The sequence below is a fragment of the Tamandua tetradactyla genome, chromosome 12 (genome assembly GCF_023851605.1).
Source record: "Tamandua tetradactyla isolate mTamTet1 chromosome 12, mTamTet1.pri, whole genome shotgun sequence".
Lineage (NCBI taxonomy): Eukaryota > Metazoa > Chordata > Mammalia > Pilosa > Myrmecophagidae > Tamandua > Tamandua tetradactyla.
In genome coordinates, this window is record NC_135338.1 from 74,785,621 (window position 1) to 74,798,713 (window position 13,093).

The following is a 13,093-nucleotide window of genomic DNA, read 5'->3' on the forward strand; positions in this document are numbered from 1 at the left end:
TTCATATGAAGCTTAACCCCACAAAGGATAGGCTCAGCCTACTTAAAATTAGGCCTAAGAGTCACCCGCAAGAGAACCTTTTTGGTTGCTCAGATGTGGTCTCTCTCAGCCAACACAACAAGCAAACTTGCCCTGCCCCTCTCTACGTGGGATATAACTCCCAGGGGTGTGGACCATCCTGGCAACATGGGACAGAAATCCTAGAATGAGCTGGGACTCAGCACCAAGGATTGAGAAAACCTTCTTGACCAAAAGGGGGAAGAGAGAAATAAGACAAAATAAAGTGTCAGTGGCTGAGAGATTCCAAACAGAATCAAGAGGTTATGCTGGAGGTTATTCTTATGCATTAAATATATATCACCTTTTTAGTTAAGATGTAACAGAAAGGCTGGAGGGAACTGCCTGAAAATGTAGAGCTGTGTTCCAGTAGCCATTTTTCTTGAAGATGATTGTATAATGATATAACTTTTGCAATGTGACTGTGTGATTGTGAAAACCTTGTGTCTGATGCTCCTTTTATCTACCTTATGGACAGATGAGTAAAACATATGGATTAAAAACAAAGAATAGGGGGAAAAATGTTAAAATAAATTTAGTAGATTGAAATGATAGTGATCAGTGAAAGGGAGGGGTAAGGGATATGGTATGTATGAATTTATTTTCTGTTTTCTTTTTATTTCTTTTTCTGAATTGATGCAAATTTTCTAAGAAATGATCATGATGATGAATATGCAACTATATGATGAAAATAAAGAATGTTCAAATTGTATGTTGATTGGTTTTATTAATAAAAATTAAAAAAAAAGATTTTACCATTAACTATAGACCGTAGCAATAGGTATATTTTTTCCCATATATTCCTCTATTACTAATTCCTTGTAACAGTGCTGTGCATTTGTTCTAGATCATGAAGTACTCTTTTATATTTATAGAGTTAATCACAGACGTTGTCCATCTCAAGATTCACTGTGTTATACAGTCCCTGTTTTAACCTCTAACTTTCCTTCTGATGGTATACATGACTCTAAACTTCCACTTTCCACCACATTCACCCACAATTTAGCGTTGTTAATTATACTCACAGTGATGTGTTACCATCACCTCTATCCCTTTCCCCTCATTTAAATTCAACCTAGTTAAAAATTCTGTGAATTTTAAGCAGCCTCTCCCAATTCTCTAGCCTCATTCAATCTCCTCATAACCTATAGTCTAGATTTTATGTCTGAGTATTTTGGTTTACTAAAGTTGCCAGAATACAATACCAAAATGGAATTACTTTTAAAAGGGGTATTTATTACAGTGTACAATTCTTAAGTCCAGAAAAAAATGTCCAAACAAAGGCATCCAATGAAACATTCTGTTCTAATTTGCTAGCTGCCAGAATGGCTTTTTAAAAAGGGGAATTTAATAAGTTACAAGTTATAATTCTGAGGCTGTGAAAATGTCCCAATTAAAGCAAGTGAATAGAAATGTCCAATCTAAGACATCCAGGGAAAGATACCTTGATTCAAAAAGGCCGATGAAGTTCAGAGTTTCTCTCTCAAGTGGAAAGGTACATGGTGAACATGGTTTGGGTTTCTCTCTCATCTGGAAAGGCATGTCGTGAACATGGTGTTGTCTGCTAGCTTCCTCTCCACGTCTCTTGCTTCATGAAGTTTCCCAGCGGTGTTCTCTGCTTTCATCTCCAGTGGTTGCTTGTTGGTGGACTCTGGTTTTCTTGTCATTCTGCTGTGGTTCTGTGGCTTTTTCCTTGTTCTCAAAAAGGCACTCCCTTCAAAATGTGCCCTCTTTTATAGGATTCCAGTAAACTAATCAAGACCTGCATAGAATGGGTCTAATCAAGTTTAATACCCACAATTGATTGGGTCACATTTCCCTGGAGGTAACTAATCAGATCCCCAACCTATAGTACTGAATAAGGATTAAAAGAAATCATTGCTCCCACAAGATTGAGGATTAAAACATGGCTTTTCTAGGGTACATAAATCTTTTCAAATCAGCACAGATACCTTGACTCAAGAAAGGGCTGATGACATTTGGGGTTTCTCTCTCAGCTGAGAAGGCACATGGCATCATCTGCTAGCTTTCTCTCCCAGTTTTTTCAAACTGCTTCCTAGGGGTATTTTTTTTCTGCATCTCCAAAGATCTGTGGCTGTGTGGATTCTGCTGCTTCTGAGGCTTTTTCCAAAATGGTTCCCTTTTAAAGAACTCCAGTAAGCAACCCCACCATCAATAGGTGGAGAGACATCTCCATGGAAACCACCTAATGAAAAGGTCTGACCCACGATTGGGTGGGTAGTATGTCTGTGGAAACAACTTAGTCAGAAACTCCCACCCTCCAGTATTGAAGGGGGATTAAAGAACATGGCTTTTCTGGAATGTGCAACAGTTTCCAACCAGCACAATGTATTTACAGATTATAATTAGTTCATGTTAATGAGGTCATACAATGTTTGTCCTTCTCTGTCTGACTTATTTCATTCAACATAGTATCCTGAAGGTTCATCCATGTTGCTTGACTGACATTTTTTAAACTATGAGTTAAACAGGTTTGTAATCCTTGTTGGGTGGCAGAGATTAGCAAACACCTCTGTAGACTGCAAAACCACAAGCATGGAGAGTCTGGGCTTTGTTAGTGGGGTAAAGCATGATCTGGGTCAACCTGAATATCTGTTCCCATTTTCCTCTGTGCTCCTTCAGATGACGGCCTTCAGAAGTGCTGAGTCTGGAGCAATTTGCAATGCCCTCAGCCAAGAGACAGACCATTCAGGGGTTCCTTTTAGAAGGCTGAGTGCCAGTACTCTTGGTTCCAGCTTTTTTTGTGGGGAGAAATTTTTTTTTTAATGCCAAAGGTACGAATGCTCCACTGCTTCTTTTTGTCACCCAAATGTGATTCTGACTACTGAGCTTCTCCTGTTTTGGGGGTTGTATTGTTCCAGTTTTGATTGGTTTTGACTGTTATATACTGCCTTTAAATAGTCTTTTTATATTTTATCTAGAGGTTATAATTTATTATCACCAGATATTGTAATCCAGTGCAACCTAAACTCCCCGTTATCAGAACTCATTATGGTTTTGAGTTGTAAGATGTTAGGATGATACCAGTTGCTTCCAGGTTACTCATACTTAACAGGAAAATCCTGGGCTTTGACTTTTTCTGAGCACTGGAAGGCTCTAAGGTGCCCTCCATTTTTCCTTCACTCCTTTCTCACACGCTCAGTTTAAAAGCAAGTTGTAATTGCTGAGAGAGCAACCAGGATGGAGGAGCAGAAAATTGCAAGAGTATCAGGAGGGAGGGATGTATATTTTGCGTACCGAGTGCCCAGTACATACTCTGGGACAGATGTGACTATTGAACCATTGCAGTTTGCTTCCCGACTAATATGCTTTCACCCTCTTTTTTTTTAATATCATGTTTAACTCACAAATGGGTGGTTATTTTGCCCTTTAATAGTTGGGAACTGCTTTGCTGGTACATGTGAGAGTCTTGGACATTTCTGGCCTGTGTTGGAGGGAGGAGCACAGGTGACCTGGGTTGGCGGCCCACCCATCTCCTGGCTTACCAGGCCCTTGCTCTTCCTTGCTCTGTCAGTGCTCAGGGCTTAAAGGGCCTTTATAATGGGTTTATTTACTAGGTTCTCTGCTTGCTGAGACAGTTAGGAAAACTGTTTGACGGCCACATCTTTCCTCTGTATTGAACTGTGAGACTTGCCTTTGTCCTTTTCAAACATATTTTCTCATAAATTTAAAAACATGCATAGGAGTTTGGATTTTGTATATTTCTCTACTGTAGTTCATAGTAGAAATTCCTAATTTTCATTTTCATAGACTGTTTGAGTTAACTGATGGTAGCTTGCAGAGCTCCCAGGAAAGACCCTCTCATTTACCCAGGCTGCTGCTTTGGCCGTGTGTCAGTGCTTAGCTGTGGAGTCTGCCCACCCGTCGAGCCCCATGTTTGAAGACTGCAGCCCGAGTGAGGCTACCACGCCAGTCCCAGTGCAGCACCTCCGCCCTGTCAGGGTGAAGAAGCACAAGCAGTCGCCTGTGCCAGCTCTGCCCATCGTGGTTCAGCTCATGGAAATGGGATTTCCCAGAAGGAACATAGAGTTTGCGCTGAAATCACTCACTGGAGCTTCTGGAAATGCTTCTGGATTACCCGGTATTGCTTTTTTCTTAAGGGAATTGCATTTAATGGGCTCCCATTGTTTATTTTTAGGTTTGCCTTAAATGCTGATGACAGAACATACCCATGCAATGCTTTTCCTTCTTGTGTCATGACATGTACCTGTGTGGGCTCACTCCTAGGTGTCGAGGCCCTGGTTGGGTGGCTCTTAGACCACTCTGATGTACAGATCACGGATCTCTCGGATGGAGACACTATGTCTGATGAGTACTCGGATGAGGAACTAGTGGAAGATACAGATGAGGCTGCTTACCCTGTGGTCAGTATCTTCAGAGCTGATAACCTACCCATTGGCTTGTGCCTGTGGTCTTTCACTCTGAGTCCTTTGTATGTTAGTTTTCTTTGTTCCTTGAAAGAACTATCCATTTCTTTACTGAGGCCTGCTGGGCACATATCAAGAACTCTTTGTTTTATAATTGAATGGTGTTTCAATTTGCTAAAATATTTTATTCAGTTTGCTGGAATGTAGTATATCGGAGACGGATTGGCTTTTACAAAGGAGGTTTATTAGGTTACAAATTTATGATTTCAAGACAATGAAACTGTCCAAACTAAGGTATACTAGAAAGATACTTTGACTCTGAAGAAAAGGCTGATGTCCTCCAGGGTTTCTCTGTACATGGAAAGGCACATGGAAATGTCTGCTGCCCTTATCCCCTGGCTTCTGGTCTCAGATGGCTCTGATTCCAGTGGCTTTCCCTCTAAATGTCTGTGGGTCCTTACTGAGCTTCTCCATGGCAACTCTGGGTTTTGTCTCTTAGCTTAGTATCTCCAAATGTCAGTAACCTGGTTCCATCTCTCTGCTCTGAAATCTTTTTCTCTCTATGAGCTCTTTCAAAGACCCAGTAAACTAATTAAGACTCACCTTGGACGGGTGGGTCACAACTTTGTGGAAATAACCTAATCAAAAGGCAGCATTTACAATTGGATGGGTCACATCTCCATGGAAACAACCTAATCAAAAGATCCCACCCTACAATAGGTCTGCCCCTCAAAGATTGAATTAAGATTAAAAGAACATGGCTTCTCTTGGGGGTATATAACAATTTCAAACCAGCACGAAGGGATTGCTGAATATCTGTATCTTACTTTTAGCTTTAAAAAAGATCCTTTTCTAAACAACTAATGATTTGTGGTAGCCATTAGAAGATTTAGTAAAATTTCATGTTTGATATTGCACATTGATTTCTCATCTAAGTAAATTGTTTTAAAAGATTAACTTGTAAATGCCTCAGAAATTTTTTATACTTGTGGCTTTTGAGATTTGTTTCTGTATACTGTGGTACTGCTTTAACTTTTTTTAAATGAAGATTTTTATAGTGAAAATATACAGTATTTGATATTTCATTGTTTAGTAGTATGGAATTCTCAAACTTCTTTCTTTTTTAATAGTTTTATTCTAATTCACCATTTTTAAAAATTTATCTGTTGTAGTCTACTGGTGCTGTTGTTACAGAGAGCCAGACTTATAAAAAGCGAGCTGATTTCTTAAGTAATGATGATTATGCTGTGTATGTGAGAGAAAATATTCAGGTGAGTATTGTCTGAATGTGTAGCCTTAATCATTTATTCACTCAGCAACTATTTGAGCACCTACTATGTGCCAAGCATCCATGAACGAAGATTCTTCCCTTTTGAATCCAAAGTTCTAGTGATGGAAGACAGACAGTAAACAAATTCTGTAGCATGGGAATGAGAACAAATAGATTAGAGTAAAGGGATCAGAGTGTAGGAGGCAGAGGCAGATGTTATCAGAATCAGGTGACTGGAAAAGGCCTCATGGAAAAGATAGAGCCCTGTATACAGACGTGTAGAGTGTGATGGGACCGGCCTGCAGAGTATGATGGGGCTGGCTGGCAGCCATCTGGGAAGAAAGTCAGAGGCCTTGCAGGGACTTTCATGGTGGACCTAGGGTCCGGCCAAGAGGCCATTGTGGTGTAGCAGAGTCATCACAGGACAGAGGAGTAGAAGGTGAGCCAGAGGCCTAGAGTTTTAGGACGCAAGTGTGCCTATCCACAGTGCACATGGCTCAGAGTGTGCATTTTTTTAGTACCCCTATTTTGATACCTCTTTATCTATTTTTGCTTGTTTTTCTTCTATCATTCTCACTGCTGTCTAATTTTTTAAAATGTTATTTTATGTAGTGCTCCATCTATCTGAAATCCTTTCTTTTCTTATTTAAAATTTTTTGTTCTAGTTAATATATTTCAGAGAAAACTCCAGACCTCATTTCATCTATAAATGTCAGTATGTACTCCTAACAGATAAAAGATTTAATTTTTAATATAATGGGCATCAGTTATCTAACACCAACAAAATAAACAGTAATTCCTTAATTATCATCCCATACCCAGTGCTTGCTTAAGTTTCTCTAAGTTTTTCAAGAGTAGTTTTTTCCAGCTACTTTTAAAATTTTGAATATAGATAGATCATATACCCTACATTTGGGTGATATGTCTCTGAAGTCTCTTATAACCTGGAAGAATCTCCTTTCGTTTTTTTCCCCCCTGCCTTCTGGATTTGGTTGTGGCCTCCTGGTGCTATCTGACATCTTTCTCTGCCCCTGTATCTTCTGTGAGGTGGGTATTAGAGCTGGAGGGTGACCAGATTCAAGTTGAGTCTTAGACACGAATGTTCCTGAGGTGGCAGTATGTCCTACTGCATCAAAACTGTAGGGTGTCTTATTTATAGCAACTCGAAGGTTTTTGGTGGTTTAGGGTTGTCAGTCTGTTCTGTTGTAAAGTTCTCCATTAATTTATCATCTGATTTCTTCAGTAGCCATTAGTGGTCACCCCCTAGGGGTTGTGTGATAGTGATTTTCTTATTTTGTTCTCACCTCCAAATTTATTAGCTAGAACTCTCTTCTATAGAAAATGTTCTCACCAAGTCTACTTGCCCTTTCTAGTATAGTTTGTAAGGAAAGACAGAGTAAATGCTTGCTTTTTTTTTTTTTTTAATTAGTTTTCAGAGTGATGAGTTGGTGTCCTGGTACTTAGCAAAGGTGACCAAGAAGCTGTGTTTGGCTTATTGAGTATAATTATGAATTTATTGATGTTTGTGTATTCAGTGTTTCAGCCATGGCAATCAGCTTTTTATGATCAAATTGTCCTTTTGAGTGAACTCTTTAATCTTTGAACGCTCCTTTGCTTTATGGCACAACTTCGTCTGTGTTTACTTTGTATTATTTCCTACCTCAGACATAGAACCATCCCTTTTTCTAAAGCACCGTGGTTCCATTTAAGGATAAAATGATAGGAGCCTACCCTGAATGCTAAGGAATATATTTTCTTAAGGGTAGAATAATGCTATTTGTCATTGTTCATTTCATCTATGTACACTGGACTGGATCTTTTATTGCGTTTTAATTGTAGGTGGGAATGATGGTTAGATGCTGTCGAACATATGAAGAGGTATGTGAAGGAGATGTGGGCAAAGTTATCAAACTGGACAGAGATGGGTTACATGACCTCAATGTGCAGTGTGATTGGCAACAAAAAGGAGGCACCTACTGGGTTAGGTATATTCATGTTGAACTTATAGGTGAGCACATTCTTGCATTCCCTTAATTAGACAAAGTTCCCAGAAATGAATGCTAATTTATAATGCATTTATTGTTGAAATCTCTAGGTTATCCGCCACCAAGTTCTCCTTCTCACATCAAGATTGGTGATAAAGTACGAGTCAAAACCTCAGTAACCACACCAAAATACAAATGGGGATCTGTTACCCATCAAAGTGTGGGGGTAGTAAAAGGTAATATCAACAAAATTCCAAATATTAGCTTTGTAGTAACAAATATAAACTCAGTATTTTTTTGCATCCAAGGGCAAAGAGGAAGGAAGTATAAAGAAAACAATATGATATATAAAGTGTTTTTTTACTTGTCAGTGCCTTCTCACCAAAAGCTGCTAGGAACACACCTGTAGTTGAATATAGTTGGGTGTCTCAACTCATTACATTATGGGAGGAATTGGGGATGGGTTCAGAAAGCAGGAATATTTCTAAAACTGGATGTCTTAATAAACGTTACCTAGAAGTAGAAGTAATGGAGCAAGGCTGAATTTTTATGAAGGCTTTATGAATCTCTGTGCTTGGTGAAGAAAAAGCAGTCACTCATATTAGCTGTGATGGAGGAATGTACAGTCATGTTCGTAGTTTGGACTAGATTTGAGTTTGATTAGATGATAAAGAAGTGGATGTTTTTGTCATGATCCGTTAGTTTACAGTGGCCTTGTCTGATGTTGGTGTTCTGTAAAACTGTTCTACAAATTGTTCTGCAAAATGACCTGTGAGTGTCAGACCAGCTTTTGCCAACCAAGGCCAAGCTCTGAGTGTCAGAGCAGCACCCAGCTGTCAGGATTTTTTCCTAATGTGTAAATTTTGAACTTTTGAAAAAAAATTAAAAATATTGAATTTAAGAAACAGAAATGTGCAAATAATGAGAGGAACTGGAAAAACAGAATTTTCCTTAGGTTATATTTAATGTGATAATTTGAGATTACAAATCACACATGATACACTGTATTTAAAGGTATATAATGTCCACTTTAAAATTGCATGGGGGAAATTTTAAGTATGAATATGGTTTTATTTTTCTTTAAACTATTTTGATGTCATTAAGAGATGGTGTTTTGTTTTGTTTTAGCCTGTGGGAAGCTCTGTTTTCCTTCAGATAGCTTTAGAGTAGACAAGGCCACAAAGCCACAACAGTGATGTTTCCTCAGTGGGTGGGGTATTAGTGTTTTTAGGTTACGTAATAACAAATGAATTATTTAATATTTTACTTTAACTTAATATTTTCACTCAAGCGATTCTCAGAAGCCTTACAAATTAAAACAAAGGCAAATTTAAAAGCAAGATTTTGGTTTAAAAATTAATGTTTTGAGTGGCATATTGCTCTTATCAAAGGGTAAGTGCAGCAGTCTTAACATTATTTTATTGTCACTTTTCTTCCCTAAAATATTTAAGATACTATATGGAATTTTTTACTTGGCTTAATGAAACAGGAAACAAAAAAGAAACCCTATTTCAATCGAACATGTACAGAAGTAGAGATGATAGTATAATGAACCTCTGTGTACCTGTCACCTGACTTTAGCAGTTGTGTACTTATGGCCCAAATTGTTTCTTATCTAACCCTCCCTTGATTATTTTGAAGCTAATCTCTGACATTATATTATATCATCCATAAGTATCTTAGTACATATCTCTGAAAGATAAGAACTCTTTGTAAAACATGACTGAGTACAATATAATATCACATAACTAAAGTTTAATTTTTACTGGTGATAAATTAGTTTTCAGAGCCAATTTTTGTTCTGTCCTAGCTTTTAGTGCCAATGGAAAGGATGTCATTGTTGACTTTCCTCAGCAATCTCACTGGACTGGGCTACTGTCAGAAATGGAGTTGGTACCTAGTATTCACCCTGGGGTTACGTAAGTCTTGATTTTAAGATTGTTGGGTTTGTTTTGGGAAGACTGGTTTCTTTGAATTAAGCTTAATTGTGACCTCAGTTTTTCTTATCATTTCAATGGATATTTTAAAAACAGGTGTGATGGCTGTCAAATGTTTCCTATCAATGGATCTAGATTCAAATGCAGAAACTGTGATGACTTTGATTTTTGTGAAACCTGTTTCAAGACCAAAAAACATAACACCAGGCATACATTTGGCAGAATAAATGAACCAGGTATGATAGAATGGTAATGTTTTTTCTTCCAGCAGATGTCATTAATGATGTAACTGTTCTATACACAAATGTATTTTATTAAGGTTTTAATTAGTACAGTGAGCACAGTGAAGCAAAAAAACATAGAGTCCTACTCACTGGTGATTTGCTATCTTCTGTATAAGAAAGAGGGAGGAGGGAGGTGGGGAAATATGAAACTGGGTTTGTTAGCTCATATTTCCATGAACAAATGTTAGAAGAAACTCAAGAAATTAACAAGTGTTTAGTTGTTTAGGGTGAGGAATTGGATTGATAGAGAGTGAATTTTTTGTGTGTCCTTATTTTATTTTATATTGTTTTGGTGAACCACATGGTTATATTACTATTTCTAGAAAGATAAATTTTTAGAAATTAGATATGCCATTCTAAAAAAATAAGACAAATAAGAATAAATTTTATCTTATTCACAGGATAAATTATTTTTATCTGTTCTGTAATTATACTTTTGCTTTGAATTAAGTTCAGTGGAACAGAGGCAGCAATCCTAGAGAGATACCATAATTTTTTAAATTGTGAAATATAACACTTTAGAAAAGTATGAAACAAACAGAATGTACTACTCAGTGATTTATCATCAGGTGAAAACTTGTTGGAAAACCAGTACTCGGGTCAAGATATAGAACATTGCCAGCATCCTAGTAACCTCTTAGCGTTCCTTTCCAGGTACAGTCCCCTCACTTTCCCACAGAGGCTCTCATCATCCCAACTTTTATAGAATCCTTGCTTTGCTTTTACCATCTACACCTGTGTACCTTCTTCCTAAGCACTGCAGTTTAGTTTGACTTGGTTTGGAAAGTGTTTTACATGGATGCTTACAGTATCTATTCTTTTGTGTCTGCCCAAATTTGCTTAAAGTTGTGTTTGTGAGTACTTGCCATGTTGTTGCTTATAGCTATAATTTGTTTGCTTTTATGATATATAGCATGTATCTAGTATATATAGTATATATAGCTATATACTATGTATAACATATATAGTATGTTATAAATTATATAAATTTAGATAAACAGTTATATAGAAATACACAACTTATTTACCCATTAATGGGGAACAACCATTTGGGTTGGTTAGTTTTTAACTATTTCTGATAATACATCACTTGTATTTCTGTTTAGCCTATGTAAATCTTCAACATTAGCAGAGACTATCAACTTGTTTTCCGAAGTGGTTGCATCTATCTGTATTCCCACCAATACTATATGAGAATTCTGGTTACTTCATGTTGTTGGATTTCTCATTCTATTCCATTGGTTAATTTGTTTTTCTGTCAATACCATAATGCCTTAATAACTATAGTTTTATAATGAGACTTGATTTCCAGTAGTGCTAATCTCCATCTTATGGTTCTTCCATAATAATGTTTTGGCTTACTTGGCCATTTCCATTTCCATTTCCATGCACATTTTACTATTAGCTTGTCAAGTTCCTTCCAGTTACCTGTAAGAAGTTTGGCTGGAATCATATCAAGTGTTCGAATCAGTTTCGGAAGAATTGACATCTTTATAGTAGTGCACATTCTAGTCCATAATCATGATATACAACCATTCTTTTTGTTTGTTTAGAGCTTCAGTTTCAGTATTTTCAGTATTTCTGCATAGATATCTTACATATATTTTAAACTGCTTTATTAAGATGTAATTGCAATACTGTAAAATTTTCCCTTTTAAAGAGTACAGTTCAGTGGTTTTTAGTATATTCACAGAGTTGTGCAATAATCATAATAACCTAATTTTAGAACATTTTTATCACCCCCTAAAGAAACCCTAGACCCATTAGTAGTCATTCTGTCCTCGCCCACCACCACTAATTTCTCCTCTCCCAGCCCCAGGTGACTACTAATTACTTTCTGTCTCTGGATTTGCTTATTCTTGATATTTCATATAAATGAAATCATACGATATGTGGTCTCTCGTGTCTGGCTTTTTTAACTTAGCATAATGTCAAAGTTCATCCATGTTGTAACATGTATCATTACTTCATTCCTTTTATGGCTGAATAATATTCTGTATACCACATTTTATTTATGTAAGTTATTGGACATTGTGCTGTTTTCACTTTTTGGCTGTAGTAAATGATGCTGCTATAACTATTTGTGTACAGGTTTCTGGGTGGACATATATTTTAACTTTTGGAGTATATACCTCAGAATGAAATTACTGGACTATATGGTAACTCTTTGTTTTTGAGCAACTGCCAAGGTGCATGATTTTATATTCTCACCAGCAGCACATGAGAGTTTCAGTTTCTCCATATCCTTGCCAACAGTTGCTGTTATCTGTCCTTTTGATTATAGTCATCCTAATTGGGTGTGAAGTGGTATCTCGTGTTTTTTTTTTTTTTTTTTTTTTTTACGTGAGTAGGCACAGGGAATCGAACCTGGGCCTCTGGCATGGTAGGCGAGAACTCTGCCACTGATCCATCGTTGCCCTCTCATTGTGGTTTTAATTTAAATTTCCCTAGTGAGTTGTCACTAGTGAAGTCTTTCTGTTCTCATATTTTCTAAATTTTTGCTCCTCAGTACTACATTCTAGGTATTTTTACTAATTCTTTCTTTAACTCTTGTTTGCTGGTGAACTTATTCATTGAGTTTTAAATTTCAGTCTATTTCTTTTTAAAAATAATTTCCAATTCTTTACTGACATATTTGATGTCATTTAAACAAAGTAAACACACATTTTAAAGTCTGTATCTTATAACTCCAATATCTGGAGCCTCTGTAAATTATTTCTATTGTCTGTCATTTCTGGGAAATTTTAATCATGCTTTCTTATCTTTTTCTGTTCCATTATGTACTGGACATTGTATTTAAAAATTATTTCATTTTGAGGCCTCAGGTGTTACCTTTCTCCAGTGATTGGGGGAGGGAATTTTGCTTTACCAGTCAAGTAACTGTCTAGGGTAAGTAACTATCTAGGCTCACCTTGATCCACTTTCATTGATTGAGATACTTTCATACTGAGCTGCCATCAGCCCAAAACCTGCTTGTTTCACCATTAAACCTGGGGCGCTTCCTATTGTCATCCCAACTCAAAGTGAGGTCTGGTACCCTCTCAGTTGGCCCTGGGCTTGGTGCCTTTTCTTGCAACCCCCATATGCCCTACTCTGTCATTTCTAATCTAACAAAGCTTGTTCTCTGCTGTGTCATATTACTCAGGGCCTGCAGTTCTTTCAAGGTCCTGTC

The 13,093-nt window shown here is 37.2% G+C and overlaps 1 protein-coding gene across 4 annotated transcripts in view; it reads left to right on the plus strand.

The window, feature by feature from the left end:
* Nucleotides 1–13,093, plus strand: part of HERC2 (HECT and RLD domain containing E3 ubiquitin protein ligase 2) — a 277,180-nt gene that overhangs the window by 176,339 nt on the left and 87,748 nt on the right. For all 4 annotated transcript variants that reach the window (XM_077123972.1, XM_077123973.1, XM_077123974.1 and 1 more), the window contains exons 46-52: nucleotides 3,892–4,159; nucleotides 4,306–4,442; nucleotides 5,618–5,716; nucleotides 7,555–7,723; nucleotides 7,811–7,936; nucleotides 9,511–9,619; nucleotides 9,734–9,873. In XM_077123972.1, the coding sequence (XP_076980087.1) occupies nucleotides 3,892–4,159; nucleotides 4,306–4,442; nucleotides 5,618–5,716; nucleotides 7,555–7,723; nucleotides 7,811–7,936; nucleotides 9,511–9,619; nucleotides 9,734–9,873 (1,048 nt within the window). The remainder of the gene's footprint in view (nucleotides 1–3,891; nucleotides 4,160–4,305; nucleotides 4,443–5,617; nucleotides 5,717–7,554; nucleotides 7,724–7,810; nucleotides 7,937–9,510; nucleotides 9,620–9,733; nucleotides 9,874–13,093) is intronic.